The sequence below is a fragment of the Vanessa atalanta genome, chromosome 9, assembly GCF_905147765.1.
Source record: "Vanessa atalanta chromosome 9, ilVanAtal1.2, whole genome shotgun sequence".
Classification (NCBI taxonomy): Eukaryota; Metazoa; Arthropoda; class Insecta; order Lepidoptera; family Nymphalidae; genus Vanessa; species Vanessa atalanta.
This window is the reverse complement of record NC_061879.1, coordinates 9,065,276-9,089,214: the sequence shown is the minus strand read 5'-3', so window position 1 is coordinate 9,089,214 and position 23,939 is coordinate 9,065,276. Positions and strand designations below refer to the sequence as shown.

The 23,939-nt window shown below is 31.6% G+C and overlaps 1 protein-coding gene across 1 annotated transcript in view; it reads right to left on the bottom strand.

Annotated features, from left to right (window-relative positions):
• The window catches only part of LOC125066608 (cadherin-86C), a 101,449-nt gene that overhangs the window by 14,304 nt on the left and 63,206 nt on the right, over positions 1-23,939 (bottom strand). The window contains exons 3-7 of the mRNA XM_047674740.1: positions 4,549-4,739; positions 3,778-4,022; positions 2,909-2,992; positions 1,577-1,702; positions 1,071-1,335 (exon numbers count right to left, since the gene is read on the bottom strand). Coding sequence (XP_047530696.1) covers positions 1,071-1,335; positions 1,577-1,702; positions 2,909-2,992; positions 3,778-4,022; positions 4,549-4,738 — 910 coding nt within the window. The 5' untranslated portion in view covers position 4,739. The remainder of the gene's footprint in view (positions 1-1,070; positions 1,336-1,576; positions 1,703-2,908; positions 2,993-3,777; positions 4,023-4,548; positions 4,740-23,939) is intronic.

Here is a 23,939-nt window from a genome sequence, read left to right as displayed (position 1 = left end):
TGTACTTGAATATAGGGGGAAAGGATTTAACTTACATAATAATACAAATAATAAGATCTTATATAAAATAGAGACCAACGAAAATAAATCGTGATGGAAATTACTATCGGTGCATAAAAGTAAAATACAACTTATTCCCGTTAATATATCACAGTAAAATTCTAAGAGCGGTTAGATTTTAATCTATCTCGCGCAATTGTAAACCGACGATAGCTTGTAAACCGTTATTCAACTTAAAATAAAACATATACAATTTAGATAGTTCATGATATTTCGGATAGGTTAGGTTAAGGTTTATATATTTTACTGAAATTTACTTCGATTGATTATAAATTACCGAAAAATAATATGCTAAATTGTAAGAAGTGATTTACGGTTCACGATATATAATATTTCGATAGTTTACAATCTCGCGAGATAGATGATCTAACGGTATTTACAATTTCATGGTAACATATATATTACGCACAATTATTACAAAGAATGTTGTCAAAATTTTGAATTTAAATATTCCAAAGTCCTATGTACGTTTTCTCAGTAACACGGGCTGCTAGATTTAATTAATTTTCATGATATTTTAATCCATTTTAAAAATTTAACACTTTGCCACTCTGAACGTAGACGTTGTATTTTTTATATTTTTTATGGCATTGGTTGGCGGACGAGCATATGGGCCACCTGATGGTAAGTGGTCACCACCGCCCATAGATAAAGGCGCTGTAAGAAATATTAACCATTCCTTACATAAAGTATGCGCCACCAAACTTGGAAACTAAGATGTTATGTCCCTTGTGCTTGTGGTTATAATAGCTTACTCACCCTTCTAACCGGAACATAACAATACAGTGTACTGTTATTTGGTGGTAGAATATCTGATGAGTGGGTGGTACCTACCCAGACGGGCTTGCACAAAGCCCTACCACCGAGTGACAATAATTTAGCTATAGTCTAATGTTACTCAAAGTGTTATATAAATCCATTTACTCCGAGCAAATTAAAGAATGGAATTGTTAAACTTTTATGTTTTATTGCTTTAGCAACAACATTATTAAGTCAGTGTTGCAACTTACCTGAAGTTTCATTAATGTTGAAAAATGGCGTGAACGGGTTTCCCTCGGACACGAGTCCGTAGCGTATCTGCCTTGGTGCTCCTTTATCTCCGTCTTCAGCTCGGACCTTCACTATCATGTCACCAGGCACCACTTGGCGTGGAAGGTGAGTAATAGGAGGTGCTGATGTGAACACAGGTGGCATGTCTTGAACATCTTGAACGACCACTACCACTTCTATCCCAGCTATATTTCGGGTGTCCTTACCCAGTTCTACGTAAGGGTCCTGTAAGAGAATCGTATTTGTAATAAAATTATACGTTGAAAATTTTTGATTAATTCTTAATGAAAACAAAATATATCAATCTTTTTTATAAGTTTTAAATACCAAAATATTCGTTTGTTGTATTTTAGGTTACGTTAGGTTAGAAAGTAAATTTGAAGCTTACAAAAGGTCATACATTATTTTTAAATTAAAAAGTAGAACTGTAACCTATTAATATTACGCAAACAGCAATCACACTTACCACAGCTAATAATGTCAAATGATACATGGACTGAGCTTCAAAATCCAATGGACCGACAAGGAATATCGTGCCCTCCGTATTCTCTGTAGATACTCGGCGCTGTCTTATTGCAAAAAGCGGGGAACCCTGCACAAAGAAAAAAATGTCAAGTTAAAAATAGTTTTTAATCAACCTTTATGAAGATACCGAAAAAAGGCGCAATGTGTTCTTTTTTCAAATATTCGAGAAATATTTATTCATCTTCTTCTGTTATTTTTTTATGCGAGAAAAAATATATACTAAAGCTCTGAGTAAATTAAAATAATATTTGAAATAAGATACGAGCGTGTAGAGCTACGAAATACAAATAAGCGAAATTCTATATATAACAGTTAATTTCATCACGTAGAGCTCGCTTTTAAATTACAGTGCGTGTAAAGACACGTTCCCGTCATTATAGCGTTTAATGGACGATTAGAAGCGTTTTTCCACAGAGCACTTTCAATAGAACCGGTAAATAAAGTACGGTACGATAACATCTCCGGAACACGGTACCAATAATACTTTGTGCTTAAATATCCTATAATAATGTTATAGATTTCTGGTAACAATATATATTTATAAACAAAGATTTTTAATGTATTATAAATACGTCATATTTATTTTTATAAATAATTTTGTGCAGTCTGTCTCAAAATATTTAAAAGTTTTACATTACAGCTACTTATAATCGTTAGTCATTCTGCTAATCATAATATACGTGTATAAATGCACATAGCATTTAATGTGAGTAGTGTCACTTCATAGCTAAAGAAATACTTCATCTAATTTAACGATGTGATTATTCTATGCTAAATTATATATTCTTTAAGATTGCCTTCTGTTTCTCAATAGAATATTACGAACCTCAAGGCATGGGTGCCGCCCATTTACCACGGATAGTGAGAAATTTAACACGCCTGAAGACATCCTAATGCTCGGTAATTGTGTAATATCATACTACCGAGAAATTCTGATCAAAGAAATTTCTAAATGTATCGTTTAACATCCTTATATACCCTACCCTAATATAAAGTGGTACTTGATAAGTATCAAGAAATTTTAATATTCTGCTTAAACCATAAACATAATAGGTTGTTAGGGAAGATTGTGCTTAAAATGAATTTTCACTCAAAATGAAATGGTAAATGAATTATGGTGAAATTCCGTCAACGCGATATCACTGTGAAAATGAGCCCGATTAGCGGTGGCAGCGAAACTTCATTATGTGGTTGAAGCGAAATGCGTGCTGACACGCCGCGGTTCGGGAACATCCAATCATCACCTCGTATCATTTAAATGAATAAAACATACCCAAAGTTCTAACTCCAACGGCTTCGGTGACAGTGGATTTTTTCTGGCGATTACTATTTCTAGATCCGTTCCACGTTTCGCATCCTGTAACAATAGTGATGTTTTATCGATTAACATTATAAAATAATTAATTCAAACGTGAATAGGGAGGCCATTTTTAATATTGTCTTTTTATGTGCGATCAATTAGGTACAATTTATTTATATCGTTTTAAAAGGTCAAGTACGATTTAATAACATAACAGTTAATCTCCGTTTCGTTTCCGCGAGGAAGCGAGGGTGTACGTAATCATCATCAATCACGGTACTTCACGCCGCAGGCGCCCGGTGCGGCGTCATATGATGACACCCATATTTTGAAGTATAGATATATTGCCATTTTTTACACAGAGATCGCTATCTACTACAATTAAGTCATTAATATTTAAGTTAAAAGTAAGTGAAGTTACAATGATGATTACTCTTGCTGTGCTATTGCGATTAAGCGAATTGTCATGTTCTGTTTTAATAGCTTATAATAGTCAACAAGCCAAGGTAGGCTAGGGTTAGAACATAAGATTCTCAATCGATGATTGTAGGTTCAAACCCACGAAAACTCAGAATTTTCATGTTCCTAATTAATATTGTATTCAATTAAATTTAGCTTGTGCTTGGTGCTTTTGGTAAAGGAAAATATCATGAGGAAAACTGCATGTGTCGGATGTAAATCTACCACATCTGTATCCACTAAATCCCATAGGAGCAGCGTAGTGGAATAAGCACTAAATTTCCAAACTCTTCCTTAAAAGTAGAGAAGACCTTTGTCCATTTTCATTTACAGAATGTTACTTTACTTTTTGTACGAATAGACAATAAACGTTTTAATTATACCTCAGGTACTAATATAATCGCCGGTTGGTGAGGAAATATGGTATCTCGTGGAGTGGTGGCATTGGTGCCAGTAATAGAACAGGCAATGCGAGCACTCCTCCCTCTGGTGTTGCGGGCTGACAGCCTGAAGTCCACGTATCGACCGGGTTCCAGCCTCCGAAGTAATATTACATTTGCTTGGCAGACTGAGTTGTATCGCGTGCATGGAAGTGACTCGATGCCAATATCTAGACGTCCCATTTGCCCTGCGTAAATAGAGTACAATGAAAAATAAACTTATAACCTGTATATAATATACAATTGTTGACTTCCAGGTAGAATGTATAATATTATATATTGAAATAACATGACTTTGTATTTTTAAATGTAGAAAAAGAGTAACTACTGCTTTTGTTTGTTGCCAGTTCTTCGGTAGAATTTGCATTCCGAGCCAGTGGTAGCTTCACTTAATATAGTTTGTCAAATGACGATACAAAAGTGCTTGTAAAAGCCTACTTTAATAAAATATATTTGATTTTGAGTAGGCTGTTTACAATTTGACATTGTAATACTCTCGTATATCTGATTATAGATAGTAAGAGTAATTTTATTATATATATTATAACTAGGAAATACATTTATGAAACAATTCAAAGCCGTCAAAATAACTTAACTGTTTTTTTTTTTTGTAAGTCCATTTGTCTGTTACAAAACTACTGATTACAGATCAAAAAGAGTCTGAGCTTCTAAAACATTTATCACGTTTAAATATATTCATAACTTAATACATACCAATAAGTTCAAAATGCAACGGATAATCGAAATCTGGGTCGGAAGCACGGACGCGGTAGATGACGGAGCCGACAGCCGCGTCCGCCGGTACGAGCACTAGACGCATCAGCGTGCTCGGATCGAACACCGGGTCGCCGCCACGCGCCGCTGCACACAACGCGAGCAACACCAGCGCCGCTGCGAACGTCATCCTGTAAAAAACCAGATTATTAAAATGAAAGAAATTCAATGCTTGATCAGTTGACCATTGATCAATGGTCATTCGAAATGTGGAACTGATTCAAAAATCATTCATTCCTCACTAGTAAAGAAAAACATTGCTAATAAACCTCCACATAGAAGAGTTCAGGTGAAAATCTACACACATCGCCACCAATTTAAGAGGACGTCAATTCCGCAGCAGTAAAACTGTTACATACTACCTAATATTATTATATAATTCAGCAATCAGACGCCAGTAAACAAAAAACGAACATTGCAATATTAATAGCTTTTTTTTTACAATATATTTTACACTTACTTATATTTTAAAGTGTATAATGTACGTTAGTTATAATATTTTATTTTGTAAGAATGTAGAAAGAAAACTACTCCTAATAAGTCTCAAGTTAAACCTTCTTGTATTGCTCGAGGATATCTGTCAATAAAATAATGAAATGTTACCCACGATCCACCTGATGTGGTATGTTCTAAGTATTAAAGTATTTAAGGCCATCAAATGTGTGATGTCAACAAATATTTTGTTACAAGATAGTCCTAATCCGGGCGGCAAGAGAGCGAATAAAAGTAAAGACATGACACTATCTGGTTTTACGATTCACTATTTACTTAAAAACACAAGTTTATGAGCTTTCGTTGGTCTGTTCAAATACTATAAAGGTAAGTCTATTATTAGGTTTCTAATCGAATATGCGTTTAATCTTCTATAAAAATAAAATATCTATGAATGGAAATATTAGAATTAGTCTTAGTAGTAAAGAAGTTTTTGATGTTGCCTCGGGCATGCAAGCAGCACTTGAGTTCTTTCGTATGAAAATAGTATAACGAATTACCGTATTAAAATATGATTTTAATTCAATAAGATTATCATTGCAATCGCTATTTCTGAACATAAGTGTAATGTCTAAAGTTAAGGGGTAGATTATAATCGTGTCGCAGGTTGATCTTTGAACCGTTTGGCTATTGTCCTGCCCGCCTACAGGTACAAGTGCAAGCGATTTACGCTTATTTTAAGAAACGATAATGTCATCAAAAACATTGTTTTCCGCCATATTTTATAGATAATATTAAAATTGAAAATTTTCCTACTATGTACACGTATTATATATGTTTAAATGTCATGTCATTATGTTAATTGGTTCAATCAGTGCGTTGATATTTATAGATACAATTATTCGATCGGAAAATGTTACTTTAAAATATTAACTAAGTATTACTCATCAGAATTTTTCGTTTAAATAATATTTGTTTAACAATTTTTTTTTCGGCGTATAAAATCAATTTGCTAGAATACTTGTTCGGAGAATGTAACGGCATTACTTATGTTAATTTTATGCGACGTTTTTTCAAAGATTTTATAAATTTTATTAATTTAAGACGCCCTGTGGAACAAAGAGCTTTTCTAATTGAATTTTGTATTGTACGTTTTAAACACTTTTTTTTTGTTGTTAATATTCAACCATATCTTGGTGATATATAGTTTCTAGTTATATAAGTTCCTTATCTACTGATATATTTATTGGTATATGAATACGATTACGATTAATCCCTATGTCGAATTTTCGAAATAGGCTTAACTTTAATATTTAACAAAATCGAATTTTATTGAAAAAGATCTATTTATATCAATAAAATCTTATAATCCGTTGGTTCAAAAAAAAAAAAAACTTATTAATCTAATTTTATTTGAAGATAATTTCTATTGTTATTAGTAAATAATTGTATAATTATTTACAGTACAATTCTTTTTTATCTAGAACGCTTCGCTTATTTATAAAGAACCACTATAACATCACATAAAAACAATCATAGTTAATATTATATTTTATAATTACTATAGATTTTAGTACTAGACTAGATTAGTAAGTTATTACATAATGTTACACATAAAAACACCCACCAGAGTGTATTGCAATTTGTTCATATCGTGGCATACCACAAATCCAAGTTGCGAAAAGGTAAATTATTATGAAATAGCTTCTGTTACGACCAGGAAGCGTCCACTTTATGGCTTTGTAATAATTTGCTTTAAATTCAATTTCGTCTGATAATTCGCTTATTTCTACTAATGAAGTTTGTGCGTATTAAACGAATTAATTGAATGTTTTTTTTTTTTGTAGTATATTAGTAGCTATTTTGTTTAAAACTATGAACATACAAAAATTATATTATTTTTAAGGAATTCACATTCATGAATTTAATTTAATAATAATAATATCAATATATGTTATAGATATTAATTAGTCAAGTTCATATAGTAAACCTTATTTTCAGAAGCAATTAAAACCAGAAATGTCACATTTACTATAAAAATATTTAAAATCCACGTGAAATCCATACACGTCCTTTGATTTTTTATCGATTATAATTAAACAATACTGAATAAGATACTCATTCGCATAAATATTTAAATCAATTTAAAAATGTACAGAACATCTCCATTGAATTATCTTTATGATATGCAAACTACCTTGATTCTATTTACTAACAAGATATTAATAATAATTGACAGGAAGAAAGGAAAAGTGTTTGACCGTAAATCATTCTCGGATTCTACGCAGTATGAGTCATGTAATATCATATCGAAATGCCTATTTTATACGAAAATAAATTCAGAACCTAGTAATCATTAAATTGTTATATTTTCGTCTTAGTTTATGTTATTATATCCATTATAATTAGTAAAGCTTAAATCATTTCAATCGTCAGTCTATTGAGTATTTTCATCAAGCGATAAGCAAATAAAACAGATTTTATAATATAATTATATAACACCTAATAAATCGAATAAATATTATACAATTAATATTTATCCGTATTGTAATGTTTTTTATCGGAAAAATATTCCATGTAACACTTTGCACCAATAACATAATTTCCTCGTGTTAAAATTGCAATATTCTGCAACAATATTACCATACAATACTAGATAGTTACAATTTGCCAACAATAAAACTGATATGAATTTTAACTGACAACCGTTTCGCGTGAATAAGCGGCGCAAATCTAAAACCATGAGGTACGAAGTGAAAATTAAATCGGTACTACCGCTTGCACATTTTCCGGGCCAAAGGTTGGGTAACCCTGTCACGAGTTCTCCTGACACCTCGGGTATCGGTTTAACATATAAACGTGCAATAGCTCATTGAAGCGAGGCTGGTATGGGTTGACGTTGATTTCGTAAAGTATAGCACGAAGTGGGCATTAGATTATACCCACATAATAGACAGGGCGTTATTAATATCTTCAGATTTTGCTTTACTTCAACTAACTTAACTGGGGTAACATATTGGTAACAAGATATTGCTTGCGATATTTTTGTAAGTATAATAAAACCAAAAGGTCAAATATTCTAATATTAAAAATATGAAGAATCAAATTTATTATTTTCATTAAAGTATATATTAATTTATATATAGTCTACGTCTCGACAAAGTACTAGTGTTAACTTTTGCAAATTATATTTTATGGACTAGGATTAGAACCAAAAATTTCGCGATTATATCATGGATGCGAGCAAATACTTAAAACATTCCATCCGTCCATGCGAGCCATGTGAAAACGTCTCGTATAGTATAGTTATCTATGATAACAAACGTGATCTATGCCGAAGGCGCTGAACATAATATCCAGATGGTAAATCCGCAGCTCTTATCTCCCTCCCCGCAGTTGTGTAAGTAACAAGTTCACTGGCACTAGAATGCCAAGTTGGAAAGTACCCTTCTAGCACACTTATCAGCCAGCGTCACTAGTTGCTGAAATTATATTACGTAATCTAAATTGTAATGTTTTCAATTTATGTTTACGTAAAGTAAATTACTTTACAACTTGACATCTAAATAATAACAACAGTATTTATAAAATAACATATCTTGTAAAATAACGCTTTAAAAATCGTTGTAACTTAATTAGTTAATTTAATTTTAATCAAATATATTTAAACGAGCCGAGCATGGCCCAGTGGTTAGAACGCGTGCATCTTAACCGATGATTTCGGGTTCAAGCCCAGGCAGGCACCACTGAAATTTCATGTGCTTAATTTGTGTTTATAATTGATCTCGTGCTCGGCGGTGAAGGAAAACATCGTGAGGAAACCTGCATGTGTCTAATTTCAACGAAATTCAGCCACATGTGTATTCCGCCAACCCGCATTGGAGCAGCGTGGTGGAATATGCTCCAAACCTTCTCCTCAAAGGGAGAGGAGGCCTTTATTCCAGCAGTGGGACATTAACGGGCTGCTAATGTAATGTAATGTATTTTAATGTATCTTATATCAAATACAAAAGATTTTCAAATTATCGATTGATTAAAAAAAAACAGCTTTACTGAGTTTTTATGTATTTATTTTGTTTTATAATTATTCATTTCGTGCTCGGCGATATAATTATTCTGTATGTGTCGGGTGCAGATCTGCTACATATGTATCTAACAAGCCGATGGAGCAAGCGTCAAACCATCTCCTTACCAGGCTGCTCTCCTGGTATTCTAAGTGGACTTTACATTTATATCAATATCATTTTATATTAGATATTTTTATACCAGCAGTTACTGTGAGTTTTCAAACAACGTGGTAAATACCGATTAGTACTAAAGAAGTAATATTAATAAATCAATTCGCAATTTATAATTCATTTATATTATGTAAAAATATGCATGTGTAAATAAAACGTGATAACCATAATCTGAATCTAGATTCGTGACATCGATAGCATGACGAATATTGAGGGATCCCGCGGCGTTATTTATTACGATCCAAGCTCTCATAACAATTGGCCGGCTTGGCGCCAGCTAAATATTTTCTATGATGCAAAACTCGTTCAATTCACTTAATCTTCTTGCGTGTAGCGCTTAGACTAAATTTATATATACGCACAAATCGATATCTTGATAAACGAGACAGCTGATTATGAACTTTTATCAAATGACGAAATCTGAATATTTTTACAATAACAAAATTATTATTATTCGTTTTTAATTAAAATACAATTAAGAATTTGGCAAAGACATAAAATTATCAATTTTCTGTATGATATTGTAATTTAAATTTAAACGTTTTCATATCGTAATACCATCAAAATATCGTGGTCTGTTAAATTATGAACGTGCATTCCAGCAAGAGTGCCAATTAAACCCGCTTAGGTCCGACATAAAAGCAATTACTGCCATTCGATCATTCGGAAAACCAAGGGAACGTAATTAAGGAATTATTATCCTGACGTCCTGGACCAAACATGACTCTTAAATCATAGACTGTTGTTTAAACAGGCAAGAACAGCTGTTGGTGTATTCTTGTAATTGGGCATTGTAACAGTTTTTTTTTAAGCGCCTCAAGCGCCAAAATCGTATAATACCCCTTATTCATAGATTGATAATAATTTGTAATCTTTAGACGATCGATGTTAATCGCGTGTTTGGAATAATTTGTATTTGAACAACAATGTTGTCAGTCGGCTAGTTATATTTTGTTTCTTGATATAAATAATTTTCTATTAAACTTTACATTCAGTTGTCAAAACGTTCATAACCCATTTGATATATAATCGATCTCGGACTACAATTGCAAATCACACCAACTGTCTGTCATGGTACAAAAGTGTAATCTGCAACACCATAACGCGAGTTACAAACTAACAAGGTGCTACAGACATTGTGAGGCACCATTTATTTCCTTTGACCATAGTTTCTATGATCGGAGAATTTATCATTGTCGATTCTATGAAGTTTCTATGATTGGAGGTTTCTGCAGGTTTGAACAGCGGGAGGTAGTGCAATGGTCGCGGCACGATGTCGCTTTGACCCTAGAACCAACATATAATAAACTTTGTTTCTTTTGGTCACGGTTCTCTATTAACATAACGTTAACTGCGAGGTCATCCCGGTAGAGTTTATTATTTTATAAAGAATGGTATTATCGGTAGGAATGTATATCGTTAAAATATATAAAGTATTGATCAGATTTTTTATTTGCGATTTCTTTATGTAAATTATTCTAAATTATCCTTTGTTCTAATTTAGTGTTATTTTAAATACGAAATATTTTTTGAGACTATGTTCATCTATTTCTAACATGAAAGTAGATGAACGATCGCGACATAAAATACAAAAAAGTCATTCACTATCTTAGAGAAACAACAAAACTAACCAGTTTTATATTAAATGGTAAAACTTGAGCCTTAAAATTTCTATCACTGAAAATTTAGATGCATGATTATTATCAATTTTCACTATACATGTTAAAGTGATTGTAATACCGATATATTTTTTATATACCTTTAGACGAAAATTATGCTTCATACGTTGATTATTGACAAGAATGCAGTATAAATTGAGAATATTTTGCGGATTAGGTTGAATTCCTTGTTATTGGTTTGTTTGTACAAAACCTTATTAGTTTTTTTTATGGTTATATCATAATGCTTTTTATATATTGATAAAATCTCTAAATATAAATCTTTCACCCAGTCTTTACGATCCACTTTAATTTGATTACTATTTATAATTAATTTCGTTGAACTTTAAACAGTCTTTAAAAGCCCTAATCAGTTATGGTATCCAGATTATTTTGGAGCTTCAAGTATTCGTAAACAAAGAAAGCTGCACCAAAAAAATTAGTCATATATATTTTTTAATTTAATTAATGGTTGATAGTAAAAAGAATAAAAAATAGACGATCTAAACGTGATACTTGAGGCACTCCTGAATAAATCGCGACTGCTGGTGACTTAAAACTTTATATAGTTACTATTTGTGAGCAATACGCTAATCTCAGAATTACCGATTTCATTGATCCGTTCCAATTTAATTATATTTTACTTTAAGATAGTCACTTTATTGATGATGATTATAGACCCTATATATAACTTCAGGCTACGACCCGTAGGAGCGAAGGAGTAACAATAAACGTCAACCAATACGGATAGCTGTTTGAAGTATACACGTATAATTTAAGTTTAACGCGAATGAATAGAACACACGTGGTAAAATATATAGGATTAATAAATTCAGAGAGTTGTTTTTAGACGTATATTATAAATAAGTACTTTTAACTATCCTGCTTTGATAGGTCTGAAAGTATTTTATTTCTCATCGTAAGTGATTTATGTAATACATTTCATCCGTTCATAATCCGTTCGTGTTTTAGTTTGATCAAGTAACACATCTAAATATATAAACTGTTGCATTTATATTTTTTGTGTTTACAAATAATGAAATCTAATTATCTTAAATATATGTGACCTGTATATATCATTATGGATGTCAATTGTGACCGATTTCTTCACAGCTTTGATTCATTACTATTTGTAACACGGCTGTTGAAACCTGATCGTGTATCATAAATTTAGTATTTTCGATTCTAGCTTTCTTAATTCTTAAATATAAATGATGTGTTATTAATCTCTTTGTAGTATAGGTATGCAGCAGATGAACTTAATCCCATATTGGGTAGGATTACAAATACCCTGTTTTGTATAATGAAGTTTCATATCATAATGCTTTTTGTGTTTTTCATTGAATATATTAGTATAAAATACTTGGTTGCTTCGTTGGTTTAGTGGATAGATATAAAGTCAGATCAGATCCTGAGTTCAAACCACAAGTCAAGCCAGTGAAAAATTTTAAATATTGGACAGCATCACATACATTACTCTGATCCAATGTAAGTAGCTAAATAACTTGTGTTATGGATAATCAAAAGTAAGGACGGTACCACAAACACCCAGACCTAAGATAACATAGAAAACTAATGAACTTTTTCTACATCGATTCAGCCGGGACCTCGGAGTGGTGTACCCATGAAAACCAGTGTACACACTACTCGACCACGGAGGTCGTCAAAATTTAGAAGATGGAAGTGTGTAGGTATACTGCTGTGCTTCATCGTGCCTCGGTAAAATATATATTTAATAAATTTACAAGATAGTATCATATTGTTTCGTATTAAGTAATATACTTATAATTTAAATTTAGAAGACATAAAAAACAAACAACGTTTAATTACTTAGTTTTTTTTAAAAACGTTCCAAGTTTGAAAAAAGAATAAATAATGGAGCCACATTCATTTGTCATAACAGAATGAAATGAAACAGATTCAGATGTCTCTCCACCTCCGAACAAATATGAAATTCTTTAATTACACTCAAACAACCTTAGTTTCTATTCAAAATAATTTTACTAAACGACAAAGAATAATAATCACATAGGTACGTTATATTGTGTAGCCACTGGTCAATATCGATTTTCCGTCAATTTCGCCGTATATAGGTTACATACGTATTAATAAAACATGCTTCAAGTTAATGTATTTAATTTAATAATGCGTTCGTCTACGGAATTTAGTACCACACTACTTTAAAAACTAGTAAACATTTTACAAAAGACTTTAGTGACAATCGTTACAATGGATTAAGTAATTACAGTAAAGCGCGTAAATGTCCAACTGTTGTGGAAAGAACTCTTATCATTTAAGGAGAACAGTCTAGAATTATTCTTTTCTCTACTCTTCAGGAGAAGGTTTGGAGCTCATAATATCCGTACATATATTCTATTGCGTGTTGTTGGATTTATGTTTGATGGTACTTTATACGATAAATGCAGGTTACCTCACGATGTTTCTTTTGTCGTTGAGCATTAAATGAAGGATTAAAACAAATGAAGTACGCTATAACTGAACAATACTAGTCTTATTAGACCTGCTTAATTTCATTAAGTTCCCTTTGCTCCAATAAGTGGATAATTTTGGCTCTGCGAAGAAGGCTTGGAATTTATTACAGTCGCTGCTCCAATGAGGATTTCTAGAAGCAGGTTAGTTTCTGTATAAAATTTTTCTTCACCAGCGCGTGTTTATGTATAAATATACATACTGAACACGTGAAAATGAAATAATTCGTGTTTCCACAAACTAATTAACAATAGCAACACAAAAATCTAAACTTATCTTTGAGCTATATTACAATAATAACATAGGACTTTTGAATTTTGTTAAAATAGTTTCAAAATTAATTTCCAACGGTTCAACCTCGCACTTTGTTCAATTAACATTCATCTATCCCATCTCGTATATCCATTAGGATATCGTTACATATTGTGAGGTTTAATTTTAATTGTTGCTAATGCCCTTTTCCTCGTAATTTCTCTATCTCCGCCCGAGATAATTAAGTAGATACGGTTTATAGAGTAGCCGTTGTTATCTCGATCTTAGACTTATTAAGGTTTATTAACATGGTGTTTGACTTCGTGACCCTTATACGGTGGTATCGTGGCGCTGTAAATCTGTACAAAAACTTAGCTTTATAGCAAGGATCACGCGAACTGACCCTTCGAGTTTGTTACGTTAAGGCTAACGTATAAGGCGAAGTTGACCTGGATAAACACTTATGGCGTTTGTACTAAATCTTTTTGTTGATAACGTGAATTGATGTGTCTGCGTTTTGTTAACGTAATTTTATTTTTATTATGTATTATGAAATATTTCTATTGTTGACGAATTTTTAAATGTTACATTTATTTATATTACTAATACTTTTTACAATTTTTGATAGTTCTTTACTTAAAACGACAAATAACATCTATTGATATCATTTACTGTTCCGATTCCTATTACGGAATGCTCTACATGACTCTTGATGACTATATTTTTTATTATCATATTTCGGATACATAACACGTTTACGAAACTTCGATAAAACAACACAAGTAAAAATACTCACACTATTTAAAAAAAAAACATTCAGAACATAATGTTTAATTATATACACACAAAAAAATAGTTAACTAACAAATCGCGTCAACTTCGACTTTATCAGAATTATGTAAATAGAGCCCATTGTAATATAATATCAATCTTCAATAGCGATAGCGTTACAGTTACGTAACTATGGAACTTGAAAAGGTTAATCAAGATTGTTTAAAAACCAGACGACTTTTATGTATTACTTGGAATTAGGCACGGTAGTTTATGGCCGGCTTGGCGCTATTCTCAATTGAACTAAATGAGAATTATGCAAATTCGAAGCAAGATTCGGAAATCAAATATGATTAATTCATACTATTGCTTTTCGTTTTCTTTAAATATGCAAAACCTATGAATCAAAACTTTATTCATTATGTTTATGTTGTTATCACTGTATATATTATACATATATTTGTATTTATGTTATTATATGTAGGTAAATATTGTTGTTTTGTTTTATATTTTATGTAGATATGTTTAACACAGTAATAGGAAGTTCCTATCGGGATAAATTTTATTATACGATATCCTCAAAACAAAAAGATACGGTTTTCAGGAAAAAATTGTAATTTTATAAATAAACCTCTTTCCTGTTTACCTAGTATTTTTTTTTTAAGTATACAAAATTATTGTTTTTTTTTTTATTATGTTATTTGTGTTAATTATAAAATGACGTGTAACTTTTATATTTATAAACATAGTAATTAAATTCTGGAACAAAAGAAGCGATAAAATAATACTAGTGGATCGCACGTGAATCTTCCCGTTTATTCGAGATGTTTTTACAAATTTCTAAACTGACGACGTCTGTTCGCAAGTTTTACATTAGTTTTTTTTTTATATACAGCTATAGCTGTACGCTGGCTTACTCTATTAATATATAGGATATTTTTTCATCAAATTATTTTTACATTCCAGCAATGAAAAATTTAAGAAAATATCTCCAAGTATATTCTTACACTATATTTCTTCATACCGTACTAACTCTGATAATAATCTTTCATTATTAATTATAAGATGTTCATTATAAATAACGGAACAGCCTCTTCATTCATATTTGGAGAAACGTCCACGAGACAATATTACAAACAAACGCCCTATACTCTCTACGTCTAAGTTATAAATGAGACACAATACATAATTGTCACGAACGGTAATTAAACTTAGAACCATGTCACACTTACAAATACTGCATAAGATTTATTTCATTACATTCTATGATTTACAAGAGATTGAATAAATTATATAAACTTATTAAATTTGATTTCAATTAAATAGATCGATTTTTATACTTACTGTACGATTACTTCTAAATCGTAATCTGCGTTCAGTTTTGTTATTTCAAATAAATGAACCAATTAAGTAACGTAGGTGATCTAGACGTGTAGAAATTATTTCAAAAGATTACAATATATTATGTTAGTAGGTGGAAACTTAATTATTTTCATTGTTACAAGGAAACTTTACGTGAGGATCTTTGAACCTCGGGAGTCATTCTATGACATATGTGACGGTCTTGTTGAGTTTTAGACTAGAAATGGAAATTAGTTCCACCCGTCTATAATACGAATTGCTGCAGGTTCTTCTAAATACTCCTAATTCAATTTTCCCTTGGCAATCATTTTAATAGATTATGCTTAAGAAATTTATGAACTTTATAGCAACTAAATCTATTTAATCCCTGGATTGGCAATGAAATACAAAGTTTAAACCTCTTACTATATCATTGTTAATATTCAGAAAGGGAAAATGACGTAATGTCCCACGGTTGGCGAAGGTGCTTCATGCTTCTCGCCGTTCTACAATGACACTATCCAGAGGCGTCAACTTACCGCCAGGTGACCACAACTGACACGCCTTCATGCGTATAAGTTAATACCGATGTAAATACGTAAGAACCTCATCATCCTGTTGTATTTCCCGTAGACACCACGCAGTAGGTAAAATTTAAATAATCTTGATATACCGAACTGGTTATCCGACAACGCCCAACTTTCGTCAGTTTTGTCACGAACTCAATGATATGATCTCTTAATTGTCTTGCCTTGTTACTTTCTAGATTTGCGCTGGAAGCAATCGCTTTTATAAATGATAATGAGAAACGGCCTATCATCAATAACGGCTAGGTTTTGACCGTTATTTCAGTCAATTCTTATCGTTTTTATAATCTATTGTAAGGACTTTGAGAATAGATTTTCATTTTCGTATTAATTTTACCAACCTTTAAAAAGGTTTATCTATACAAAATATATTTTATATAATCAGGTACGACGCTTTTATATGAATTAACCTTTGACTTGCATAAGATTAATAAATTATCGCTAACGAATTCAGTTATGTAACTAAAATATTAAAGATATATGAGTATAAAGCACGAGGATAGGACTTAATTAACACAATTACTAGTGAAGTATCTACCGTAAACGTATCGACGTTTCATTAAATGGAGTATTGTATTCATTAAAACATACTGACCATCGATACGTATCTATTGCGATTGTTATATATAACTAACAGTAATTTAATTTTACAAGCTAATGGTGCTCTCAATATTCTAGCGTCCATATCAACAGAAGATCATTGTGTTTCGTTATGTGCACGCGGTCGGACCACTTTCTCTAATGACGTCTTTATAAGTACGACGTACGTTGCGTATGCTATCTGGAATGTTTCCTCTTGATTAGACGATTTATTTTGCACGAACGAACCGACCTACTTTTGACGCTTGTGTAAAAACACTACCTTTCAGAATGTTTTTTAATCATAATAAGAACTCTTTACGAATTCTGTAATTAAATTTATTTTTAGTTCATTTTGTTTTGTTCTATTTTTAAAACTTTTTAATTTTCATTGTTAATTTGTGACATAGTTATCTATGTCACAAATTATTTTATTAGATTCAATTTGATTGAAATTCAATTTAAATACTTTATTGTAAAACGGTATCGGAGCCTTCATTCTACTTTTTTTTATTTATTTATAGTTTAAATTAAGGTGTTTGGTACACTTGCATAGACTAGCGAAGCGATCACTATCTATTTTTTAAATACGTACATTTATGCTACTGTAAGAGTTGGTACGTAATGTAAATATGGTTTATAAAATATTTATAATTTCATAATGTCCTAAATTGTTTAAAAATGTCAAAAAATATGTCGTTTCTGACTTGTTATCATTTTCCCTCACGCCAATTCATTTCAAACGTATAACTAACGAGTAGTAGCAATTAAAACAATTTATCTTAAGAATAATCTGCCTTTCCGTTCATTAAACCTTTTAAGGGAGATCAATGTGCCTGGCCGATTGATTGTTTGATGATATTACGATTTTCTCACACTAAATAAAACTATATATAGCAATATATCTTTAATTAATACATAATTTGTGAAATAGTTTGAATTTCCGACCCGAAATGGCAAGTTGAAATAAAATGAGGTTCCAACTAATGCAGCAATCGAATGTAAAGTATTTAATATTATCGCTGTACATCTTAGCGCGGTGGTGGAAGGACTCGTCACACACCAAGTGTTGTGCAGTTAAACAGCGGTGCTTTGTGTTGATGTATTTATATGAAGAATGAATGGCCCAGTGTAATTATAGGTACTAAAGTCATAACAATGACGGTTTACAACGGAATTTAGCAAGTCGGTAGCTAAAGTTAAAATATCTTAAATACACTTCACCTTTAAAGTTAAGCGAATTCTTCACTTTACATTAATTTGATAAGAGTTTAAGTGCGTTCCTTTGCAATTACACAATCATTTCGACCACATCGTTATGTAAGTTTTTTGTTCGCTGCCCACTCAAACTCCGTTTTGTTCGAATAAGAAACAATGAAAACTCTGTCCATTTCGTATTTACGTTTTTGCTTATCTAACGAATAATCTAATTTACAGTTGTATGTGTCGTAACTGCATAGAGCGTGAGGCGCTTATTATTCATGGTTCCGTACCGTTTCAATACTAGTGCATTATTGATACTACGTTAGAATAACACAGGACAAACATTGCTGTGTATGTTTTTATGTAAGGATATGCAAACGACACATTATTTTTTTTTAGTACAATCTGATTAACCTAAAATTGTTCTACTATGTACAGTTTGACAATCATAAATCTGTGTAATGGATTTGAATACAATATTTTTATATATATGTAAGAAATAAAGTAGGAAAGTAATCTGATGTTTTTTTAAAAAAATAAAACTTTTTTATAATTTTAGTACCTACTTGCTTTTGTTTTTATTATAGTTTCAGTACGAGAACCAAAAATAATACTAGACAATATTGTATGACCAGATTATATCTGTAAAAGTATGTGCATAATTTTAGATCAAACGTTTATATGGTGATTATATCAAATATTGTATGATATTTGAGACTTCACACATTGCAGAATTAATAGTCTTGGATGAGAAATATTACTAAAATATTCCTTAATATACTTAATTATAATACTGTGAAAGTAAAATAACGATCTGCCCCAATTCTAGGCAAAGTGAACTAGAACTTGTTATGTAAAAATACCGAGAGCTTTTTTTCTAAAACAATCATAATACTTAGACTCACTTAATATTAAACCAATCAACCATGACACTGGCCTGATATATCAATGTCAACCTTTGTGTTCGTTATTAAATTATAGAAAATGGCAAAAACCGTGAAAAATTTAAAAATAACTCGTATAAAAGGACAAAGAGTGCGTAAGATGTTGTCTACGTAGTCGATACACGCAATAATGTTCAAATGGTTTTCGTGTATAGGCCAGTCGTTCACAAATCACAATGCTTCTTTGATGTGTTCAATTACACGATGCTAACTGGAAGCTTTGTACACTCTCGAACAACTAATTGGATATGTGCAACTACACGCATACACCACCTTTATTTCATATAACAAAAAGCGTAAAATACTTTGGAGCAATTTATCAGTTTTTTGTTAAACGTAGCCCAGTTTTGAAACTTCCAAAATTGACACCGTTAGATCAAGCATTAAATCACGTACGCACTGTAAAAACTAAAACATGAAAGTTTTTCCTTTTAGCTTACAAGGTTGGTTCGACTTACATTTATACACCTAAATAAACGTTTTGAAATATACTTCTTCTAGAAGTAAACGATAATAGAAAAAATATACGTTTAGTACTTAAAGTAACAGAAAATAAATCTCTTTTCTTTTATTTATTTAACATTCCAATTATAACGTTTCCGAATAATTCATCTTATATGACATTTATCAAACTCTCGTGGGAATATTTTAGGTATTGGAATGGAACGAAGTATTTCATTCCAGTGACATTAATGGTCCACATTTTGATCTAATAATCTTCCAAAATATTGGAATGGCGTCAAATATAATTTATGCTTAAAATCATTATATTCCTTAAGAAATTGAAGAAAAACGTTTATGACAATTGGTTGGTGGTTAGTACTAAATCATTAAAGTATATTAAAGGACTGGTGTCCGTAATTCATCTGAGATTGTTATGTTAAGTTCATTTATGGAATGTCTTAAACGAGTTTGAATTGTGGCCGACCCACGCCGTATAATAAAGGAATATTGTCTATGTTTCCGGGCGAGACATTCTGTGCATCTATCTGTATTAATAAGGGGTATTTCATAGACAATCGTATATATTTATAGTAATGATTAAAATGATAAATCATTTATGTATATTTTAAATATAAAAAGTTAATATCATTACATATGTTTTATGTTGATTAAATCAAATAAATTACAGCATGTGACTTAAGGTTACCCAAAAACATATTAATTTTGGTATATAATCAACTGATCTAAGAATTAAAAAAAAAAAATCTTAATTGGTCCTCAAAATGCGAATTCAGAACCAAGGGAACGTGAATATCGTCGTAAATGAATAAGGATTAATAAAGGACCCAAGCTGTCAGGACAGACCCGGACGTCGAAGACCACTTGTATTGATACGAGTTCCTATCTTCGTATTAAGTGATTTTTTGTTCACGGTTTTTGTCGATGAGCTTGTGATACGGAATGTAGATTATTTTATCGTAAAAGTGAATAGATTGGTTACTCGATTTCTTATTGAGTACTCTCTGAGAACATTTTATCTTGCTTGACTTGTAATCGTTTATACATTTAAGATGAGACGACGAATAATGATATCGGTAAAACTGTTTAATGAGAGTTTTAAGGCGATTGTATGGAAATACATTAAGGGCCCCGATAATGGGATACCACACATGATATAATGTGAAAACCGTGATTTTCTTTACGAACTATTATTGTTCACGAGCAATCCTCTGCTATATTTTCGAAAAAGGTAAATTGTGAGATGGTTCTTAGGTTCAATTTAATGAGAGCGAACTCAGATCGTTACGTTGGACTCATGTATTATTAAGCCTAAGATGGAATGCTGTTTGAACCTAGGTCACTGACAGCGCGGTAGCACGCAAGATAGCATATGTTTTAAGTCAATAATTTTGACTGAAGTCTGATACCTTGATTACGCCAACCGTTACGGTATATGAAGCATAAAATAACATTATAACTGTTCTCGTAACATAACCTTAATTTTGAAATTTGTTTTAATATTACCAATATCATATAATACAAAAAAAAATCAATATCTACTTTTATTTTTTTTAATGTTCAGAAAAAGCAACGATACTTTATGTTAAATCCATATCAGGATTAACATTCCAAACATCAGTTACAAAAAAATTATCAAATATATGAAACTTAAATCTAAGCTCAATTTTATCGTTATCTATAATAGAATATCATTACTCGGTTCATCTTTTTAAGTCTTGTTATCGATAGACATCTGACCTCTGCTCCCCAGTAATAATCAAGGTGAAGAGCCGTCATTTTTACTGCGGGAGGCCATTGTTACTTTTTGCTCCATACTCTTTGTCTTTTGCACAATAACAAAACCTTCGAACGCCAAAACATATAATTGGACCAAAAGATTAAAAAAAAAAATTTAAAAAAACCGAAACTATTCTCTGACAATACTCAACAACTCCTGCGTTTTCAATATATCATGGTTTAGTTTTGGTTATAAAGGTCTATAAGTAGTAGTAATAAATAGTTATTATTGGGAATAGGCTTGTCATCGTAAGGTACAATCAAAGCAAGAGGCGAGTCTGCGCCTGAGGCTTGTTCCCACTTGAATCTAAGCTTGTGTATGTTTTCTATTCAAGCTATCTCACGACTGACAGATGCTCCTTCGATTTTAAATACTTAAGGTTCTAATGCACTTTGTGTATGTTTGAACTCTCGAAGTTCTAAAGTTATTGTGCATTATTTGCATCTTATATAACGTGTAATCAGTTTTATCTTAATTTAATATAAGTAATCATAATTTACTTATATTTTTTAACAGTTTAATTTTAAACTGTTAGGAAAAAAACTGTGTTAAATAAAATCTAAATATCAAACAGCGATGACGAAGTGTGGTAATTCATTAGACCCCCGCTCATGAATATTTCTTCACTGTGATTTTTAAGAATTATAATTTATGGCTTATTTGAGTGTCGAAAGAGGCATCGAATCGTGTGGGCGGGACTGGTTACAGCACTAGAAAAGCATCGCTTCTTAAGATGCTTGATCGTCATGTCTTGTATTGTTTGGTTGCGTTACAAATTACATTTGTACATCGCAATCAATGTTACTCATTAGTCGACATAATAGCTATTGTTATCATATTGTTATCGACTATGTTTACGCATTTGTTTTATGATCAATGAATTGAAAGCACTTCCTAATTCATTTGGCTATTGTTCAATTATATTTACAACAATCACTTATTCCGTTTTGATTGTACGTAGTAAAGAAGACGAGCGTTACACCAGATGATCATCATAATGACTTTTACTATATAATATGATCATGTATAGTAATATTATAAATGCGAAAGCAACTCGGTTACTCTGTCTGTCTTTCATGGCCAAACTAGTGAACCGAATATGATGGAATTTGATATAAAGCGAGCTTGAACACCAAGTCAGCATATGGTCTACTTTTTATATCTAAATCCTGACGACAAGTGAAGATACGAGCGAAAATTAGTACTTTATATCGCTAACTATGGGATCTGACGTTATGACCCTTGTAACTGATGATACATTGTATCGAGTCCAATCAAGTAAGTAGGTTAAGCTTAAGTTAGTTAAGTTTATTATGGTATATGGTATAAAAATGGTGTGTTCCATTTTTAAAAGAAAACGAAAATTAGGAATAAGGCCGTGAACAAAAGTGTTATGTCAAAGTACCAAGTAGTCTCCATAACAATTAGGAAAAAAATAATTGAAAACATTAATATGTTCGGATTGAATAGATAACATGACATTAAATTCAAAATTGAAATGCCAGTCGTGAAAAATTTTTGACACAATCAGTTCTCCTTCTTAATCGAGAATATCAATACATGTCGATGTCAGCGTCGGTTTATTTCTCAACAAGTATATAAGATGCTAATCCGCCTTTAGCAGGACATGCTATGCCCTTCACTTGACATAGCGATAGTAATGCTTCGATACAAACAGTCTAACGGAAATATTAATAAATTAAGCCTCAGTTGCTCTAGTTTGTCTGACTTATTAGATTTAAATCCCTCAATCATAAAGTCTAGATAACATTTCTATTATTCACAAAGCTTAGACGATCCAATAAATCCAGATTTATGAAATATAGATTCTTTAATTAAAAAAATAATAACCAAACATTACTAAATATGACAAATAGAAGAAAAGGCTTTCTTGAGTTTTGGGAGATAAAATCACAAATATCTCCATATGTCCAATCTGTTGTTTAAAATCGTCCAGATATATATATTATAATACGATTGAAAACAAATAACTCATTTAGTACATAGTTGAAATGGACGAGAAAACATACTTTCGTAAAACTATTTCGATTTAAATGGCTCATAAATTGATGATAAATAAAAAATACATATATTTCGATTCGATTACATTTAAAATGAAATTAAATTCTGCCTAACTATAATTAGCATTAGCAGCCCGTAAATGTCCCACTGCTGAGATAAAGGCCTCCTCTCCCTTTGAGGAGAAGGTTTGGAGCATATTCCACCACGCTGCTCCAATGCGGGTTGGCGGAATACACATGTGGCAGAATTTCGTTGAAATTAGACACATGCAGGTTTCCTCACGATGTTTTCCTTCACCGCCGAGCACGAGATGAATTATAAACACAAATTAAGCACATGAAATTTCAGTGGTGCCTGCCTGGGTTTGAACCCGAAATCATCGGTCAAGATGCACGCGTTCTAACCACTGGGCCATCTCGGCTCGGCCTAACTATAAGACATACATAAATTATTGAATTTAGAACTTTGGTTACATATACGTGAAATAATAATGAGGATGCATCTTTGATTCAGACAACTGAAAGACGCCGTTTTATATTTCGACAATATCCAGTTATATATTTTAAAATTGA